Source organism: Larus michahellis, chromosome 9 (assembly GCF_964199755.1).
Source record: "Larus michahellis chromosome 9, bLarMic1.1, whole genome shotgun sequence".
Classification (NCBI taxonomy): domain Eukaryota; kingdom Metazoa; phylum Chordata; class Aves; order Charadriiformes; family Laridae; genus Larus; species Larus michahellis.
Window position 1 is genome coordinate 12031290 of NC_133904.1, and position 21209 is coordinate 12052498.

At 37.5% G+C, this 21209-nt stretch overlaps 1 protein-coding gene and 1 long non-coding RNA gene across 8 annotated transcripts; one reads left to right on the forward strand and one right to left on the reverse strand.

Annotated features, from left to right (window-relative positions):
* Positions 1 to 951: 951 nt before the first annotated feature.
* Positions 952 to 18256, reverse strand: DTWD1 (DTW motif tRNA-uridine aminocarboxypropyltransferase 1). 7 transcript variants are annotated; one of them, XM_074601343.1, is made up of 6 exons: positions 18139 to 18245; positions 15652 to 15933; positions 14385 to 14528; positions 12843 to 13119; positions 8864 to 9108; positions 952 to 1274 (listed from the first exon to the last, which is right to left on the reverse strand). In XM_074601343.1, exons 2-5 carry the CDS (start codon positions 15925 to 15927, stop codon positions 8879 to 8881), a joined length of 927 nt encoding a protein of 308 aa, XP_074457444.1. In that variant the 5' UTR covers positions 15928 to 15933; positions 18139 to 18245; the 3' UTR covers positions 952 to 1274; positions 8864 to 8878. The 7 variants fall into 7 exon arrangements, with proteins under 7 accessions (XP_074457444.1, XP_074457447.1, XP_074457442.1 ...); XM_074601341.1 differs by lacking the exon at positions 952 to 1274 and adding an exon at positions 2844 to 4259 and having other exon boundaries at positions 18139 to 18256; XM_074601342.1 differs by lacking the exon at positions 952 to 1274 and adding an exon at positions 6673 to 7403 and having other exon boundaries at positions 18139 to 18250.
* Positions 13082 to 20628, forward strand: LOC141748778 (uncharacterized). Its single transcript, XR_012589098.1, has 4 exons — positions 13082 to 13197; positions 13704 to 13777; positions 16629 to 16691; positions 20540 to 20628. It is a non-coding gene; the product is annotated as an uncharacterized LOC141748778 (long non-coding RNA).
* Positions 20629 to 21209: the final 581 nt, after the last annotated feature.

A 21209-nucleotide genomic window follows, 5' to 3' on the forward strand; every position in this document is an offset into this window, starting at 1 on the left:
AACAGGAGGGAAAACAGACATTTCTGTATTAGACTGTTTTTATTCCCCTCTCTGCTCAAAGTAGACCTATGGTTGCCTTACACCTGGAGGCTGTTCTCCATGTAACAGTACACTAAATTCCTTTGGCTCATGCATCTCAGTCACTTGGAGGGCTGTTGCAGAAGATATAAAAGTGGTAACAGCCAGAACATCCTTGCCTTCTCTGGTTGGCAGGCTCCTGGGAGGCATAGCCAGCCCTGTGCTTAAAAAGGTTAAGAGGAATGGAAGCTGGAACGTGATGCTGATTTTAATAAGGACTCTAGGAGACTGAACAGATGTACAGACCATTAAGCTTGACTTTACTGGGCAAACTGTGAACAACTTTAAAAAAAAGAAAAGAATTGGTAGGCACGTGGGTAAGTATGTTTGGTAGAGAAATCATTGCTGCTTTTGCAGACATCACATTTCGCAAACCCATTAAGAGTTCCTTGGAGGATGCAATGAGCTTGAGGATAAGGGTGATGTAGTTGATGTTGCTGGTGCTACAGCTCTAAACTAAGCCCCATTTCTTTACCCGTGAAGTTACTCTAGAAATACACCATTCATGAGCACTGTGGCTAGAGGTTTTAGGAATTATTAGCAATTTTTAGAGTTGTGTTCTACCATCTTAACCCAAGCTGTGGAATCTCTTGGACTGCTAAAATGTTAATTCCTGGACCTACAATGGATTGTGTGTAAATAGAGTTGTTCTTGCATGCAGAGCTGTGGAACTGAGGAACTGAACAGAACCGAGATTTTTTAGATTTGGATTGTAAGTGAGCAGCATTGAAATAAACTAGATGCTATAATATAATGGATTTAATCCTCAGATTCCACATATGCGCTCTATTTAGCGGCCTCACAAGGGCCTTGAGTAAGACTGGCTCTTAAATCTTAGGAGTATTTATTTTCATGATATCTTACACAGAGAATGCACAAATTTTTTTTTAATAGTTTTCATTAGCACATGTAACTGCCAAGATTCGATTCTAGGTTTGAACACCAACAGATGGACCTAATTTTTTCATTCAGATGAAACAACAAACTGTCATCATTTATTGTATGCTTGATTAATGTGCTTTGGTGTTGTCTTGATAACTTGAAGTAGTGGCTTTTCCTTTCATAATAACACATTTTGTAATATATTTCCTTTTTGTCTCAGAGTTGGCTCTGGTCGTTGACGCAAATGATAGAGTAAACTCAGCAGCACAGGAAGATCCCAATTCTATTCTCACTGGCATGCCAATGCTGGAACTCTGGAAAGCAATAAAAGGTACTACAAACCAATGACAGAGTTCAGTACAGTCTTAGTTATGATACATTAATTTCTCACAAGAAAAGTGACAACAAAGAGAAAAACAAGAAACGTCGTTTCTAAATTGATGCCTCACAAGATGAATATACACAGGCACATGTTTAACTGAAAATGGCCACTGCCTATACAGACAAGGCAGACCTTTGCAGGAGCCTAGAAAAAGAATTGCTGGCCATTTCCATAAGACCATCCATATGTTGGAACAGCTACAGTATTGCACGTTACCTTGCTGGCTTGAATCTAATGTGTTAGTTTTCATGGACTTTAAAAGATTCAAGACTTCTTGTTTCTTACCCTGTTATATTTTTTTCAATGGATTCTCCTTTTAAAATGAGCAAAATCAAATAGGCTATGCCTATGTTAGAGATTATACTGCATTTGAGAGTTTGGCAGTGTAGCTTTGTTGGCAAATTCCCTGGCAGCTGCTTCAGGCACGGATTTTAAACCAGTTCCCCAGATAAAGCAAGCCATATTGAAGGAAACGAGGAAGCTTTTGGCAATGTAAAGGCTTCTATGTTATATTTTTTGCCAACACAGTCATGATAGAAAAGAATGCAAGCATTTTTTGTACTCTTAACTGACATAGGTATGCAGATTGAAGCCAATATTCTAACCACACTTAGACATGTGTGAGGTTATAAGAGGAAGTAGCTTGATCCAACTGCTTCAAGTAGACTGAGGTGCTTTATGCGATGTTTCTGAAAACTGAAGTTGTATCAAGTTGCTTCCTTGTCTGCTGTAAATATGAAAAAAAACCCCTGACTCTGCAGCACTGATTTGGCCCAAAGGACGTCTGTGATCAGAGAAAGCTACATAGAATGTTTCAATACTAATGACTATAAAATGCAGGTTCAGGTCAGCTGGAATTCATGCTGCATTTGGCAAACAATTTAGTCATGAAATTGAAGTTCCAAAAATAGTTTTTGAAAGAAATAAAACATTTATGATGTTCCTGAAATACAGAATTTTTATTTAGCATTAGCAGAAACATTTGAAATTCAGCCTGTAGTTTCAGCTTGAGCAAATTTTTTTGCTGGAACCCAAAGTATTGTTCTTCTGTAGAAAAGATGCTAAGGATGCTTTTTTTTTAGACTTACAAAGAGTCTGATTCTGTTCAATTCATTAGCATCTGTCTCTAAAGCAAATCGTTTCAGAAATTGTACTAAAGCAGACCTTTAAGCTGAGAGGGTAGCATTCAAGTATGATTAAAAAAAAAAAAGACTCACTGATTATATGAGACACTTCAAAATGGAGTGCATCCTAGGAATGTTTTTTATAATTCAGATTTTAATTGAGTAGAAATAAGGTTTTCCATATGGAAAGCAACCTAAGTCATTATGATGAAAGCCTCAAGAGTCCTAAAGTATGTTTAAAACCAGGAATTGTAGACATTAACAGATATAGACGTTAATATGACTAGAGATTATAGCCAATCATTGTTGATAGCATGTCTGTTAAGATGATACTGAGACATAAAATGTCGCAAAAAATGAAGTGTCCATGTTATTTACCTCACAGACAACTTGTTTTATTAAAGTTATGTGTTATTCCAGATCATATGCACAAAAGTGTATTCTCACAGAGTAAAGGCCAGGTCTTACCTCAGTTTTGTAGGACAGAAGGTGTATTTTAAAATTTACAGTTACATTAATAGGCTTACCTGCTGTTGTTGGTAATAAAATTACCTTGAAATAGAATAAAAACTAGCATAAACCAAAGACTTTATAAACTAATTGTATATTACTAATAAAAAACCAAAACATCAGAGAAACACTAACTCCGGCTTGATTATTTTATTCTCCAGTAAGTAATCAAGACAGCAAAGAAAACATCACGATGCATTATATGTAATGTGAATTATCCATCAAGGGCCATATATGTGCATGTTCACTGTGGGTGTTCATGCACACAATTGCTTGAGGCAAATGCATTTTTGTTAGTACCAGGGGGGTGTGCTCTGGCTCCTTTCTCCTCTTCTCTGCTAAACAAATGGTGGAGCATGAACCATGGCATTTCGTCTGTGCGGGTGAGTCAGAATTTCTGTGTAGTTCAACACTCTCTAAATTTTTCTTTGCAGTTTTACTCTTTTAATTGGTTTGGAATAACCCGTTTACTCCTTTGGTCTCTTTTGCCATGCCATGTTAAGCCTGGATGGATGTGCTTAACTTTTTTTTTCCTTCAAATCTAATACTTCAGTGCTGCTTAGAGATACAAAGACAATGTGATACTTTACGAGACAAGAGTAGGGAACTACACTAGACTCATCAGCAGTGATGTTCAGAATGATGAAAAGGTATGAAATATTACTTGTTTTTCCAGTGTATTGTTTGGAGGGATAGTGCAGGTTGTGCTGCGTAGTGCATCCAAACTTAACAAATGAATTCCTAGTGAAACTACTCATCTGTGTACATTAACAAGCTCAGCTATATCTTTGCATCTAATTAAAGTATACATTTGCTCTGTATGTATAGCAGTTTATTCTTTAATTTTGTAAACTCTGATACCACACTTTGATTTTCTTTGTTCCCTAAGACAGAAACAGCATAGAAGAAAATCTTTGCCTTGTGTCCTAATGCATTTATCACTAGGGGCGAGGTATATATTTATTCATATTTACACATATACACATACTTCTGTATAGCTCTTCTATCCCTGTTGTTGGAAAGCAGAAATTTTACCATCAGAACCTTTGAAGCAGTACTACTCAGCCTTTAGATTTCATGCTGAGTTCTACTGGCTTATGGGCCCAGCTTCATATGTAGAGACACGTTATTCAGAGGCAGAAATGAACTACAGGTAAAGGTAAGTGAAGCACACAGATCACAGGTCGAGTAGGACTCAATCTTGAGTATACTGGTGTGGAACATTCTCTTCTGTTCACTCTTCTGTGGTATGTTTCTAAACACCCTATTACGACACCAGTGGTCTGAAAAGTCAGCAGTAAAATCATAGTTGATTTGAATGTGACAACAACACCGATATTGCTAAACTTAGACAAAAATTTCCATTTTCAGTGAGGTGAAAATACAAAGTCTGGTTTGCATTAGAGAAGTAGTTCCTACCTCTTGCTGTGGGACTCAAGAACTATTTGGTTATTTTTCTTCTGGCAGGTAGTGGTAAAGAAACCACACCGCTATGAGTGTTTTTAAAGTTTAATGTTATACACTACTTTCAAAATTCTACGGCATCTGATTTCTCTTCAGAATCCATAAAATGGCAGCAATGTGTTACCTTTCCTAACAAGTGAACAGGAAGAATGTTGTAAATTTTTCATATAAACACTTACTCTGAATTGTTGGTATTCCTAAGTGTCACCAGTCAAAATCAATGTTCTTACTAATGACAGGATTGGAATTTTACTAAAATAATGTCTCTTAAGACAAGGGATAACAGTTCAGGAATTATGTTGAGTTATTCAGTACTTTAATGGGTAACCTCTTATTTTGGTATCGACAGATGAGTGTCTTACTGCCAATGATCTTTTCATCTTAGTGGGAAAGCTTTCCTGTTTTAATGTTGCTGCAGTCACTGTTAAGTTTTGTGTCACAAAACAGGTTTGATGAATTCAGCTGATGCGCAGCTTTTTGGAATACTTTGAGACACAAGTTAATGGTACCTGGGAGTGTATTAACTGCATTATAGTAAATGATGGGAAACCAATAGGAAGTTTCCCCCCCTCCGTATTTTGGTATTTTCAAAGATAGGGATAGCTGGACTGGATTTTCACATCGCATTACGTTCTATATAAATACACTATGACCATCATTTATGAAGACAGACTGATTTTTAAAGCATTCAGGCAAAATACTGAAACTCAGTGCAAGAGGAAAGTGAGAACAGATCACTACATTACTCTGCAATTGGGCCTGAAGAAGTCTGTGTGGAAAACCAGATGGACTCAAACTGAAAAAAAATTTGCAAGAAGCAGTAGCAAAGGATTTAAATCAGGTGAGATTACAAGTGCTTTGGAAGTTTCTGCTGTGGATTCCAAGTTGCCATCTCTTTTCAATCTCATTGTATCTTTACCCCATGGACTGACATGACCCTTTATTCAACCTAGGCTTGGATGACTTTTGTGCTACCTTCCAGGAAAGGAATTGTTTTTTGCAGCTCCCTCTCGTATTCATTTTGAGAAAAGGATTAAATCCTCCTTCTGACCAAGCCTACAGGCATGCTAAAGTGAAGCCACTTCACGCTCCTGGCCAAACAAAGAACAAAAATACCCACAATAAGCAAAAGCAGATGGCTTCAGTGGCAGGAAATGAATGAGCCAGACTGCAGGTAAAATGGTTCTCTGAACACATTGCGGAGGTTTGTAATGACAGGTTCTTTGTTATCTGGGGCCTCCCCACAGGAGGCCAGATGTCTTCTGTTGTGAAAGGAGATAGATAGAGACGCTCTTCCTTTTCCTCCCCCTTTAACTTATGGCTGTTTAAGTTACTGCTAATGGAAGTGGAAGTCTGTTTTCCCCCTTGCTCTCTGATGTTTTTGGAAACAGAAGAGATAGTTAGTGAAGGGGTATTCTGATATGAAAGAAGAGGACCAGAACTGGCCTTTACCTCCCCATGACCCTCATTTTAAAGAATAGGGAGGTCAGTGCTGCTAATTGCACTTGAAAGGATTAACCACTTGATCGCTTTCATTTGGTGGAACAAAACTATTCTTTAGTCTCAAAGCTGGAAAAATGTATCAGCAGTATTGAGACACTGTCAGTGCGAGGCGGATGACTTGGTTGGTTTGGCTTCTTAAACCAGTACTGAAATTAAACAGAGGATTTAAGTATTTTTACAGAGGGGAGAGAGGAGGAGATGGGAGAGAAGGGGGAACTACATCTGCTGCTCAGACAGAACAGATTTGCAGCAGAAGTAACAATAACCTTTTTCCTGCCCTCATAAAAGGTTATCACAGGAATATCAACAGACAATAATTAATTACGGATATAAGATGTGCCTCTGTCACTTGGTATAAGAACGACTCTTGCATTACACTGAGGTTCCACTGGAAGAAAAAGAATCTGAACCCAATTCCTGGATACAGTGTTCCAGATTTAAAATCTTTTCTGTACATTCATTTCACCTGAGAATTAAAATTAACTTACTTTTGGAATAGATTCTTAATTCCCATTGTTCAAATAAAGTGAGGTACACAAAACTTAAATTTGGAAACCATTTTTAACCTTATGAAACTATTTTCCAAAAGTAACAAAGAACAGCTTATATAAGCTTTTATCTGACCTCTGCTTCTTAAATAAAAAAACATGTTTTCAGGGAAATGTGTCTTGGAAGTAACTCCCCCGCCCCCCTGCCCCGATTTTTCTCTCTGGTTCTTGTAAAACATTAGGTCAGTGGGTTCATTTTATTTTTGTTTGTTTAAAGTGGGTGAAAGTTTCCTTCTCAAACTATTATACTTGTGTGATTTATTTTTTTTTAAATATTACAGCAATCTTTGTTTAAGAAATACAAGAACAGATGGAAATGTCAAAAGACTATCAAAATTCATACCAAAGGAAATAGCATTAATCATTGTAAAAAGCCAAAATAACCTCTCAATAGCAATAAGAACCAAATGAAAAAGAAATGTGTTGTTTCAATAGCACTGAGACATGACTGCTGATTTCCCTCATTGCCTGGCACATGAACTCACAATATACTGAACAGCTGTGCCATTGTATATGTATATTTAAAATCAATCTTTCTCATTCTGACTTCAAGCCTGGGTTTCTCATGGTGCTGTTATAGTTCATGCACATTTCATTACAGTCGTACCTTAACTAGCATCTCTTTTTGCAAATGCAGGAGGTGTTGTCCACTGAAATGCATTTTTATATGCATTCACTTGTGCAGGTAAGCATACAGATCTGAAGATAAGCATGACCCGCAGAGAGAGTGTATTTCTATCTTGTGTTTTAAGCAGTATTAACTTTGATTTCAATATCTTGAAGCATTAAAAAACATAGTACAGATCAGTTGTATGGATTGCTGTGTAAGCATAGAAAGATTTTCTTGAAGTGTTTTTCAAAGCACTGTTTCTGTGTTCACCAAGGTGCGAGGGTGCCCTCCTGGAGAGTAGGCTACAGGTGATAATTTAGCCAGATTTGTTGAGGAAAATAAGCAAGAAAAAAAAATCAGAATTTTTGTTTAAAAAATAATCTATTACAATTTTTCAACTGGGTCACTTTGACAAGATTTATTTTTTTCTTAAGTAACACACTTCTGAGAATATTCAGAAATATTTATCCATCTTATATCATGCCTCTAATGAAGCATTTTTTTTCTACCTTAAGACTTTAATTTTTACCAACGTGTATTTTACTAGCAGAATATCCTAGTATGATAACAATATAGTTGTATAACTCTGCTTGTAAATATATAGCTTAGGTCTATTACCCTCTGGCAGCATTAGCTGTACTGGTATAGCTTGGCAAAGACACACTTGTATAATTACATTCACATGTGATGACTCTGCCAGCAGTGCTAGACATACCAGCCAAAATTTCATCAGCATAGACAAAGTCTTATTTATACTGTTCAAATTTGCACTATTACTGTAGGAAAAAAACCACAGCAGATTCGTAGTCTGCCTTATTTAAGGAAGTCTTGTCAGAAATGCTGTGGTTGGAACCACTTTCTTCCCTATTTCTTGTCTCTGCAAATTATGTTGTCTTAGGTCATGCAAAGAGATCTAAGTTTTCAGACAACTCCTACAGTGCAATGAGCCCTTTCTGCTTCTTAGAATAGAAGTATGTGGCATTGATAAAATTTTACTGTCTACGATATGCCAGTGACACTTGTTAAGTTAGTGTTACCCAAAATAATAATAATAAGCACTTAACTAAATTAATTTCTTTGAAGTACTCTAAAATTATCCAAGAAGTTGGGAATAATCTTAATATAACAGTATGTGATTGGCGCTACAGAAATCATGCATTGTCTAATGATGTTTAGAGATCGCTATTTTCTATTACTAGGACAATTTTCCAGAATTAATCTTGAAAGTACGTAACTTACATTGTATTAACTTAATGTGGTCTTTCATTTCGTATTGGTGCCCCACCCCCTGCCGCAAATTAAATACCATCCCAATAATTTTAGTAAGCTTTTGATGTCATAAAAGTGAAATCAGTATTACTGGGTAAAACACAAAGAAAACACCTGAAACAAAGTATTATTAATAATAAAAAGCTAGCATGCTAATTCCTTTTTACAGTTAGAGAGATCACTCCGTCTGGCAAGAGGGGCCAAGTCCTCCTATCCCCACCTCAGGAAATACTCTTGACTGTGAGGAGTCTATTGGGTCTGGCGCTTCAAACACAACAATATTTAGCAAAGCATAACCATTTTCAAATCAGACTGCTCATCGGCAGAGTTCTACAAACTCGTGTGCAGGACATGAGGTCTGCAGCTTACTTTTGGACAAACACTGTAGCCATTAAGAATACAATCTATTTACAGGTTTCAGTTAGATAAAAATAGTTACATTTGTGCAGTTTATCATTACAAAAGAAACAAAATAAAATGCAGTGTTACTTACCTATAGACAGACATCTTACTCTTTTCCTGCACAACACTTGGCATTTTTAATCAATGTGTACATAAATGAAAAGAAAAAAAGCAGATTATCGTATTGTCCTTTGTAGTTCTCTTTCAAAATCTCCTGATGATAGTCCACAAGGAAATAATAAATTGCTTCTATTGTGGAAAGGTATGTATCTGGCTTTCCCTTCTGATGACGCCAAAAGCAAGTTTTCCTTGTCTTCAACTCAATTTGCAGCAACCCTGTCAAGAAAAAAATATAATGGATTAGATTCTGTGGATTGGTGGATGGAATGCCAAACAAGTCTTTAGTTTTGTTTTCTGACTTTACTACTAGCCTGCGTACAAATAATTTCTCTTCCTTTACCTCCATATTTCATCTGTAAAACAGAGGCAATAATTTTATCCTCCTTTGTGGACCACTTTGAAATTTGATAAAAAAGTGCTGTTAGGTTCTAGGTTCTCATCCTCATATTTTCAATTAAAACTTACAGGTTATCCTTTCATTTATAACAGCCTCACAGCCCTCAGGAAACTGCAGGGTCTCTTCAGATGGGAAGAGTGAAACCCACACCTTCTAAAGGCTTATCAATGTTCATTAAAATGATTAATAAATTTCATCTTTTGCAAAGCTAATACCTTTCAAGTGTAAAACAGAATCTCTCAGACTGTTAGTTTTGCTAAACTGAGGAATATTTGCTAAGAGCCAGACACTTTTCACTTATGCTTGTTAAGTAACTGAAATCTTACTGGGATTACTCAGGAGTAAGCATGACAGAATCTGGTCGTTAATTTTATTAGAAACTAAAAGCATTCCCACCTTGAGACGAAAGAAAGGAATTTGGTCTCTGTATGGCATATGAAAATCTTCTGTCTACTATAGTCTCTGTAACTGTTTTATTATTCAGATGAATTTTAAACATGTATCTTCCTTAAGATGCACAAACTACTCAAAATTAAAAATATCTTAATGGGTAACACCTTTGTAAACAGGATGGACAGCTGGATTGCAAATAGTGTATACACCTGTCAATACCAGGATCAGGTTGTAAAATTATCTTTCCCTAAATGTTAAGATCAGGTACTAAGAGTGTGTCATGGCATGGTTTAGTAAAAATAATAATAAAAAAAGTAATAGTATAAATAATACGGTTAAGACTTGCTTGGAAGCTATGGACAGAGAAGTTGTTTCAGTAAGGTCCAAAGTCAGGAGTGCAAACTGGCCTATAGCCCAGCACTTGTAATTCTACGCTTTTTACCTTCAAACTAGGTTTAATTCTTTCTAGTGTGATTGCAAGATGGTGGTACCTATGGTGGCTACTAAGAGTCTAAGCTCTTACTAAGTGGGCCTATTGTTATTTTAATTATACTGTTAATTTCCTAAAGAGGTAGGAGCTTGGAAATGGTATTTCAGGCAGGAATTCTGCTCCTTTCCTAATTTTTTAGATTCCCAGGGTTTACATACCTTGGACTCACCTTGCCTCTGCTATGGCCCCCTTCATATGTTATTTTAGAAAGAACGTGGAAACTCATGACAGAAATCCCACATTTCTTTGCATCATACCCCCGAGTGTAATTTTTGAGGGAAGAAGAAAGATGAAAATGTGAGAAGAGGACAAGAGATTTGTCAGAAAAAGAGGATGAGTGGAGTTTACCTCAGAGAACATTAACTTACTGCTGTCAAATATCCCAGCTGTGCATAGGCAAAGGCTCCCATTTTCTTGCAAAAATGAAAGGAAGCACAGAAACTTAAAAACCCCCAAAGAACTAAAGCAGATGTATCATTCAGCCTTGTACAAAAGAATGCATAAGTCATTAAAATAAAACATTTGACTAATACAAAGTGGATCAAACTTACAGGAAAAAATACTAAAGCAAGCTGTTCCTCTAACAACCACGTTGATGTTGCCAATAAGCTCCATCCTCATAAGAAAGTAATCATTAACATTGATGCAACTGTTTCCTTTCTGATCTAGTGATCACTTTTAATGAAGTAATCAATCCTAGACATTACCAACTTTAAAATATTTCCTGTCTTTAACACAACTGATTGAGTTTTGCTCTCTAAAGATATATTACACCACTTTTCCAAAAAGATACAGAAGTATTTTTTTGTCCAAATTTTCTTTTTTTTTTTTTTTTTTTTTTTTTTAAGATCGATGTACTCATTTGCTTTCTCTTGCAGTACAATTAGCTATATTTACTCTCTATATAAATGCAGGCTTACAAAACAGAAGGCTTTTCTTTACATTTTTTTTGCTTCATTAATGTTTCCAGTATTCTTGTAAGTGCATCGTTCTGAAAAAGTATGGCAATTACTTTTCATTTGGTATTATGAACACTCATTTTTGAACTTTAATATATGAGAAATGTTTTGTTGGATGATGACTTCATTTGTAGTTGAACTGAAAAATGACATCTCTATTTTTCATGTGTGTATAACATAAAACTTTCATCAGTTTATGCCTAAGGAAACTCTGCCCCATTCGTCTTGGAAGGCAAAATTGCAAGCTCTAAAAGGAGTATTAATGCAACTTATGTCCTTTCTAACAGGCACTAAGGAAAGCAATGAATGCGCGGGTTATGCTCACTCTTGTACTTGCTGTATGGAGGGCAAAATTCTGCTCTGGGTGTGGATAAAAGACTGATGTGCATGACACTAGTCACACCTTACAGCAATCCTGAAAGGTGCTCAAGAAAGTAGATGTCTGGAATACAGCTGGAACAGAGATGAAGTTGTAGAAAGGAGGGAAGAGTCCACCAGATCAGGATTTACATGGGGTAACTGGAAACCAGTCTTTAAGAGCTCCAAAGTAACAACAATCACAAATTTTTGACTAATATACTGCATAAGCACCCATGGAAATCTTCAGCTCCTCTGGCTGCTTGTTTCTTTTCTTACATTCATCCTTTTAAAATAAGTTCCAAATGCTTTACAGTAACTTGCAACATGCAATTAATCTTTACAGTAATTCTTCAATTTATTTGATAGAGTATGTTTTGTGTTAGACTAAATGCTTAGTAACAGGATTTTAATTAGCCAATACGTTATACTAACGTGGAATTCTTTAATGAACTGACTAGACAGCAAGGCAACAGTCATCTTGCATGCAAGAAGCCTGTGAAATTCCTTGTAGGGCCCCCTGCAAAGCAGACACTAATAAGCAGTTATATATATATATTACATATATAGCCTTGATAGCCTGCCTCCCAGATAAGTGCACCTTTTTCACTAATGAAAGTATTTTCAAACTCCTATTTTATCTCAAAGGAAATGGAATGCTATTGCTGAAATGTTTTATCTTTTGTGGTTTTATTTAGAATACTTAACTGTAAACTTCTTGTAATGAACCTCAGACAAAAAAACCTTTGCAGAATTACAAGTTTTTGCTTTCAGAGATGGGTGGGCGTGGAGGGCAGCAGGCATTCCCCTTTTCTCTGGAAAGTAGCAAGGTCATTGGAATGACCATGAAACAAAGAACTTTACTAGAAAAAGAAACGAAGCCATGACATTCTTGTGCTGTATCTCCTAGATCCCTCTTTACACCTTCTCATGGCCTGTCTGCCGCTAGAGTGTACAAAAATTCTCCCCGGGGTCTCCTGAAAAAGCACATAGGCACCTGCATAGGAAACCTTTCTGGCTTCCTTCAGAGGTCATTCAAACTACTGTTCTTCTATTGTCCAACATGAGAGCTTCCATTCTGTGAGACTGAGGAAATTCCTTCCAATAGAGAAGTGGGGGAAATAAATGTAAATGCTCTCTTAATACTAGTCTTATCATTTTGCAAAACAAATTATACGGAATCTTTGGCTCAAGAAGTCTTCTATAGCACTGAAAGAGGATGTTGAATCTTTCATATGTACTCAGATATAGGGTTAGGTATACGCTTACGTCATGGTCAGGTCTGTCATATAGATATATATTTCCCTCAATCATTTCTGTAGCAATAACATCTCAATATCAACTTTTTTTTTACCTTGAAGTCGTTCATCAGTTATTATTTTGTTAGTTTGATTCCAGGTACTGTCAATGAATATTATTTTCTTCAGTCTAGTGCCTTCACCCCTGTTGTTTGAGATGCATTCATTTAGATTTTCTTCTTCTTCTTTAGGTTCTATTTTTGCTTGCTTAAGAAGTGGCTCTCTGCAACAGTCATCGTCCTTATCACAAACACCTTTCTTACTGTATTTTTGGAGATGGAAAGCAATATCTTTTACCAAAACTGAATTGGGGCCAGGAAATACAAGGGCTATCTAAATGAAGAAAAGAAAGAAATCTGAGTGTCAACAAAATGTAATACCAGGAATTGTTTCATTAAAGAACACAAACATGTAAGTCATATAAACATTTAAGACGAAAGAGTATCTCTTAAAAATATTCTATTGTCTAAAATTACAAAAGGCTATGTTAAAATAAGTAATAAAGATACTTATTAGAGATCTTAATTAAATGTTGCCTCCATGCCTCTACTACCAATTCTAATACTTTTGTAAAAAGGTTTTTTTCAGCCAAGACAATGGTGTCAGCCCTGAGGAACTCCAAATTATACTTGTCATTGCAATATATGGGGCAGGAAGCCCATAAAGAATAGTTTCTTAATTTGATTCACAAATTTAAGAACAGAAGGAATAATTTCTTCTGTCCTTGTGTCTATTGCAGGTCCCACAAATATCTTACATGAGGAAAACCAGTGATGGCCTCACTTAGTATTTTTTCAGTAGCTTACTGCAGCATTCAGAATCTGTGACTTGGAAAGCCTGGACAATACAAAGTCACTGCAATCTCTTCCCACTTTTGCCTGCCTTCCCCGTTGCTCTTTCTGCTTTTTTTTTTTCAGCTTCCTGCTTCTCTGCCACTTATGCTTTCCTTGATGGCTCATTCCTTGAAGAAAATAACATCTCTCTGAAATAGGTATATTATCCTGTTCTTCATGTAGTCAAACAATAACAAAAGTGTTAATTAATCAAATGTGTAAATACTAGATTTCAGATTAATCACACCATTTAAACGAGCATATAAATCCAAGTTCATAGATCACTTTTTTCAGGCTCTGTGCTGACTGTTACAGACAACAGTTGCATTTAAGTAGGTTTTCTCTGTAATAGCGAATGTTAAAAATTTTAAGGAAGCTTAAACACCGGAGCTGCTGAATATGATGAGCACAACATCTAACTGCTGTTTAACTTGCTGTAAGTTGAATACTTTCATATGTTTGGGCAAAATACTTATGGTACACAATGAATCAAATTAGCCATTATCTAAGGTGGTAAGCATAGGAAATCCAAGGGGGTTACATAGTGCTACAGTGTTTCCAGGCTTTGGAGGACAGACCATAACCACTGTCCAGTTGTAGGCCCAAGTTTTGAGAGCGCTCAAGATGGAGCGGACTGGATTAATAAAACAGTGCTTTCCTCCCGCTCCCTCCCAGCAGAGTGCAGTACCACTGCAGGAGGAAGTACAGAAGATACCTCTGCATCTCCCCAGCACAAAGCCCTGCTATCTATACAGAATTTCTTACTTCGTGTCTTTTTTCTTTGTATTCTGGAATGCAAGGATATTTATAAATTGTAACGTCATCAGGTGCCAGGAGCTTAGCATGCACAGCAGTGCTTTTGCCATCTGTTTCATTTGGGTGTTTAATAATGTCAATCTTCAAAGGCAACTACAGTAAAAAAGAAAAAAAAAGCAATATGTATGATCATATATACAGGAAAAAATTTTCTACAAAAAATCAGGCAAAATCCAGGAGAAATCCCTATGAGCATGTAATTAAGACATATTTGACAATTTCTGGCAATGTTTTTGTTTTAATAGGTTTAGAACTAAGCTAGAGACAAGTGATAAGAAGCACCTGTTACATTCTGTCAGTTCATGTAAATACCTACGCATGCAATAAATGCAATCTGGAATGCTGCAATAGTAGTGTGGTAAAATCTCAAGAAATAGTATCAATAAGGTAAATAAGACATGGTCTTAATTTGAGCAATATAATAGTCCTAAATATGAATACTTACCTGTAGCAGGTATTCACCCTATTGCAAAAATAGCCATTTCAATGAAAATATACCTAAATCCACTAAGTCAGTTTTTCAAAGTATTTCTAAAGTATTTTTACAATGCTTTCAAAGTACAGAGTATCTTCAAAATGCATTTTAGTTCATGAGTGATTTTGCAAACTGTCTCTCAGTCCTCTTTGATGGTTTCTCCACGTATTTTAGCTGAAGGGCATTACATTTGGACTAAATGACCTTTAAAGGTCCCTTCCAACCCAACGCATTCTATGATTTTTTATTCTTTACTTATATTTTAAGAGTCGTTACCTGAATTATACAACCATGATATTTAGAATGGCTTTAAACTCACATATTATGTAAAATTCACTCTTGGTTATGGACAAATCATATTTTTCATTCACGATATGCTCTGTTCTAGACAGAGTTCTTAGAAACTGAAGAATGAAGGTAAGAGCATTGTCAAGAAACTTCTAAGAACTAAGTGAAAACAGTCATTTGCATGAGAAGCTGAGTGATCAGCTTATCTTTTCATCTAGTAGATACATGTTTACGTGAAGACTGGAATATTGTCACTGTTTGTACATGTAATTCCTCAGATAAGAACACTAATTTTATCTAACTGTAGTTTATTCATACTTATAGCTGTGTTGAAGATGAATGTCCATAAAGAATGAGTCAGAAAAGAAACAGTAACAGACAGACTGTCTGTTCTGCGTCCTCAGTAACTAAAAGGCACAAGAATATTATGAAAAATCCATAAGAATTACTAACCTTCACAGTTGGAATTTCTTTGGTTGGTACAGTTTCAACAGGAACAAAGCATGTATAACAATAAAACATCCTTGAACTACTGCATTGAGGGCATTTTGATCTCCCACTCTTTTTTGCCTTTTCAAGTACTTCCTGCGATGCTAACTGCAATTGTTGAAGTGGGTTATCTTGAAACGATGATGGAGTCTGCAATTCTAGACTTTCCAAACATTCACTAGTTCTTTTTGGTCCTTGAGACTTTTCTTCATTTAAAAGTGTAGATGAATTCAAAGACATGGTTAGCTGAAACAGATAATATGTTGTAGCTGTTAAATAAAAATCCAATATACTATGAACTAATTTATTGGAAATGATTCTGTATGATCCCATTTAGCAAAAAATGCTCATCAAAGAAGGTATTTACTATAGCAGAAAGAATAATAAAATAATCTGATTTAATTGATATAGCACCAAGAACTCCAAACAGATTTTGGGAGAGCATGATATAAACAGCTAGAAGGAACTTGAGATCTGTATGAATGTACATTAAGAATAATTTTTCTAAGATAAGTTACCCCACTCACCTAACTCATGCAAAATTATCTTTTTTTCTTTTAGTAGGATCAGTGCCTAAAAGCTTGTGAAAACACTGATAGACACTATTTACCTGGATGAGTAGTCCCATTAGTCTTCAGCATGACTATTGACAATGAATTAAATGTCTACATGACAGAGAAAAGTTAATTGTACAAATTTAGATCTCTATCCTGAAATTTATTGTGTGTGGGCAAACCAAACTACCTGAATGAAATCCCTGTTGACAGAACTTTGTGGGATAAAAGAAATCTTCCAGGAGCAAGTCTTGAGACTGAAAGATTAGTCTCAAGAGCTAAAACATGGCTTTGGTGCTCCATATCCTAGGTAGTAAGAGCTGACCCAGTCTGGACTCATTCTGCAAGTTTCTATTTATTTAATAACGTTGATTTTTTTTTTTGCAGGCTTTCTTCAGGACAGATGTTGTCTTACCCTCTCCAGCTGGCATAAAGTTTTCACTGCGTACTGTGAGTTATGTATCAGAAACATGACTGTGTACCCATAGCTGATCCAGATAGAATTAGTATTGCTGTGTGCAGAGGTTCACGGTCACAGTTTTAGCGAAACCCTTCTGACTAGATGACTCAGGGTCCTCTCTGGACTTCAAAGCACCCCACAGTCAGGAGCCTGCACAGCCTGCAGTAGTTATAAACTGCCTTTTGCACTCTGTGCTGCATGACTTAAAATGAAAAAAGTCACTTCACTATTTACTTTCAACTAATTTAGGTTTACTTTTTCGTGTCAGGGATCACACTTGTGAAATGAATGTAATAAACCAGTCATGTTTAACAAAACCAAACAAAAAATAATTCCTGAGATGTGATCCAAAATTAAGTGTTTAAATAAAACCAAGTGTAATTTAATTGAAAAATAACAAAAACAAAATACTTGGCTAAGTTTCCAATAAAAATTTAAAATTAATCCCAGAAAAATTAGTTGTTATTTTCTAGTAAAATTAAATACTCATGCATGCTATGATACCTTCCCCTCTCCCACGAACAATCTCTAAGTTTTGAAAGGTCAGGGATGTCCATTCTAATAAACACAAAAGCTAATATGCATACAAATTTTATAGCACGATTGGCTTTTAAATATCTCTGAGATAGCGCATCTCAGATTAACCCATACTACTATCAAGTTTCCTCAAGTAGCAAAGAGCGCGAGAGGCCCTGTAATTTGACATGAATTCCCGGCCTGCCAACTGATTTTCTCAATATAGTTTCTCAATATAATTTCTCAGTACAATGAATGTGGTGTTCAACTTTGACACCCTGAAGCACTTCCATTATTGATACTGGCAAGTGAGATACTGCTTTAATGGCACAGGAAAACCTTTGTGGTCTCATAATAACAGCAGTGAAAATAGGGTATACTTTTCCAAAAAAAGATAGCAATAGAGTTTATACAGCTTTGTAAGATCCAAATCCCGATTCAGACTGAAAATTTTAAGACTGTAAATTACAATTCCATCAACAACTAATCTCCAAAACCCAGATAAATCACTGCCGCTGGAGGGTCACCTCCACATTCCAACCACAACTCTATGACAACTTAAAATCTCAGTCAGGGCAGGTCTGTCTGCCTCTGGGTCACTGCCGTGTGCTCGCCCGTGGCTACTAAGCCATATCAGGCCTCAGCTGGCGGCGGGACCAGCTGCTGAGGCGGCATCAGATGCCCTCAACCTCCAGCGATGGGGAGATGCCCAACACCGCGGAGAGAGCTTTGCCAGGCTGCCCCCACGCAAGGCCCCGACACCGCCCGAGCGCGGCCCGGAGGCAGCGCGGCTCTGGTAGCCCCGCGGCCCCCTCACGGGGCCGCGGGGCTACCAGAGCCGCGCTGCCTCCGGGCCGCGCTCCTTCTCCCCGCCCTCGCGGTGGGGCGGGGAGCTCCGCACCGCTCCGCACCCGTCCTCACCCGCTCCCTCGGCTCCAGCCCCTCGGCGGGCCGGCGCTCGCCCCGGAAGGTAGCCCGCTTCTTTCCCGGCCCTCACAGGTCCCGGAACGAAAGTGTCGGGCTCGGCCGCCGCGGGGAGGAGGGGACCGGAAGAGTGTGGGCTGGAGAGTGGTTTTCGGCGGGGAACGGTTGCTAGGGGACCTTCGTGGCGGCCGCACACGACTGACTGGCTGACTGACGGACGGACTGACTGATGGATTGACTGACTCTTGGACTGACTGACTGACTGACTCTTGGGCTGACTGACTGACTCATAGACTGGCAGATTGACTGACTGAAAAACTGACTGTTTCTCAGACTGACGGACGGACTGACTGATGGACTGTCAGACTGACTGACTGACAGACTGACTGACTCTCAGACGGACGGACTGACTGACTGACTGCCTCAGACTGACAGACTGACTGACAGACTGACTGACTCTCAGACGGACAGACTGACTCACAGACTGACAGACTGGCAGACTGACTGACTGACTGGCTGACTGACTGCCTCAGACTGATTGACTGACTCACAGACTGACTGACAGACTGACTGACTCTCTGCCTGACTGACAGACTAACTCACAGACTGACTGACTGCCTCAGACTGATTGACTGACTCACAGACTGACTGACAGACTAACTCACAGACTGACTGGCTGCTGGACAGCCTGAGGGCCCTGCAATAAAAAAAAACCCTGAACATAAACCGTGTCCTGTTACCCACAGGGGAGAAATCCGCCCTTTCCAGACCGTCTCTGTCCCAGGTCTCCCCAGCCCATGTGAAATGTCCCCTTCCCTTCCCTCTCCTGAGGCGGTTCCTCCACGGGAGGTGGTGCCACCCCATGGGGCCTGTCCCCTGGGCAGAAGTGCCTGGGCACCGTGGCTTGTGATCTGGGGTTGGAGGCTTTGTTTCACTCCCTTGTTAACTCCAGGAGAGCTAGGTCACTTAGGTTTTTTCACCTACATTTTTTCCCCACCTAGTAGTATACTTACTGCATACTTACAGTTGACACCAAGGGCTGGAAGAATTCTGTTGCCAAATTCCTTTCTTGCTGTTTTGCATCTCTCTCTAAGTAGGACATGGGATCTTTTCTGTGGAATTCCTTGGCCTGGTTGAGGATGCTGCTCTACAGTAGCATTTACCCAATATTCAGTGTTCAGTTACTGCATTTTTAGGTTGAAATGACTAACCTAAAAGAGTAATTTTGGTATAGAGAATATTTCTTTCGAGTCAGTGAAGTAAAGTCTGTGATATATTAGTTGTAATAGCCTTAGGGGAAATAGTTGACATTGTAGGCAGATTTTATACCAAACTTTGATCTCAGTTACACCCCAAAAACCTCATTAACTTCAGTGGTATTACATTCAGTGGCAGAGGTTTTCTACCAGCATTCTGGTGTTACTTGTTTTGTTTTGACTTGATCTGTTTATCATGATAGCAGTATGTAATACATTGCGGTATTAATAAAAATTACTATGTTTCACCATCCATATTTTTTCATTTCCTTACACTGTGACAATACGTCTTGAGGTAGTTAATTTTGTCGAAATAACAAAGTGTTTATTGGACACCAAGAAGACTTTTAAAATAGTTTCTAAAATTCTTTCTTGCCAAACTTAATTATTGTAGGTTTTACTAAAAGTACCATCTCTTACTTTGGTGAATGATTTCTTTGGGTACTGAATCCAGAACTTTTTGTTTGGGAACAAACAGAGCCTGGTCATCATTTAAAAGCAAGCTCTGAAATCTGAGTTACTCCTTTGTGTACTTTTATTCTCTACAGTTATTTGCACAAAAGCTCTGATATTAACAAAACCATTTTTAGGAATGGTTGCTATATAATTTTTGTTTGGAGTTCTTGATTTCGCAATTTACTAAAAATATAATTTTTTTCAAGCCAGTATTTCTCACACTTGGTTTCTGCTTGAATGTAACAGTGTAAAGTCTGAGTTTCTAATTACACTGAGCTCAGAAGATACCAGTTGATTGATTTCAGTAAGACTTCTGCTGATCTGCAGTCCTCACATTTCTTTCAACTTCTAAACAAAAACTGAGTATGTAAGAACAGAGCAGATTTGCAAGTGATTGGACATTCACTTTTTCTTTGGCACGTATTTGAGAAGTCCATAAAAAATAATAGTATAAATTTTTTTTATGGAGGTACTGAGAAGAAAACAGAACTTCTGCCTTTACGATTACGTGTCCTTACGTATGTCTCACATTTTTAGAATATTTCTCGACATCTAAGAATGTATAGTATACTTCTGTTTATTGGAAGAAATTACAGTGAACATGCTTTATGTATGCTATAGTAATACCTTTGTCAGTTTTAGTTATCTGAAGTTTAAATATTTACTGATATATGTTGTCATTTAAGGCATTCTGGTGAGAACAATCCTTACTGTATGTCAGAAGAAAATGCAAAAACCTCCTTTTTCTTTTGAAGAATTCTTGATGTTCTCAAGATTTGGTGAGTCCAACTGCTTATTATTTTAACCACTCATGTGTATGGTGAAGTGAACAGGCAGGAGTCAGGTCCTGAGCAAAGCTATGTGAATGTAAATATTGAGAACTGAGTTTGAGCATAGATTGTATTTCCAAGACCCTCAGGCACTGGAAACTAAGAGGTTCGTAGAAATGGGGAACCTTTAAGAGAGCAGCCTCTCTGTTGTTAACTTCCCTTTTTCTCAAAGGTAAACCATGGAGGAAATTTTTTGCCTGCTGTACAGCAATTTTCTGTTGTTGGAAGCATGCTTGAGTGATGACACTGAATCAAGCATTGTTTAAAATATTTGATCAGTCCACAGCTTTACTAACATAACAGAAAGTCCTGAACCCTGAGGCGAAAAGTTCTGATGAGCATGAAAAGGGGAATAGCTAGTTTTGCTTTTTCTTGTACTGATAAGACAACTAGGGAAATCTTTGAATATGCCTTTGTATTTTGTTAAAGAATTTAATATCATGTGGTTACCAGTGATTCGCTGAAATTGCATTCTTTTTTGAGGAAACAGAACATTCCTTCTGACCTGCCTACATTATTTGCAAGT

Bases quoted from the DNA above. Each gene is read 5' to 3' on its own strand.
- DTWD1 (XM_074601343.1), bottom strand. From the start codon at position 15,927: ATGTCTTTGAATTCATCTACACTTTTAAATGAAGAAAAGTCTCAAGGA. The intron at 13,120-14,384 runs GTAAGAAATTCT...TTCTTCATTTAG, and splicing joins ACAAAGAAAAAAGACACGAA to ATAGCCCTTGTATTTCCTGG. The intron at 9,109-12,842 runs GTAAAAAAAAAG...TTTTCTTGACAG, and splicing joins AACTGATGAACGACTTCAAG to GGTTGCTGCAAATTGAGTTG.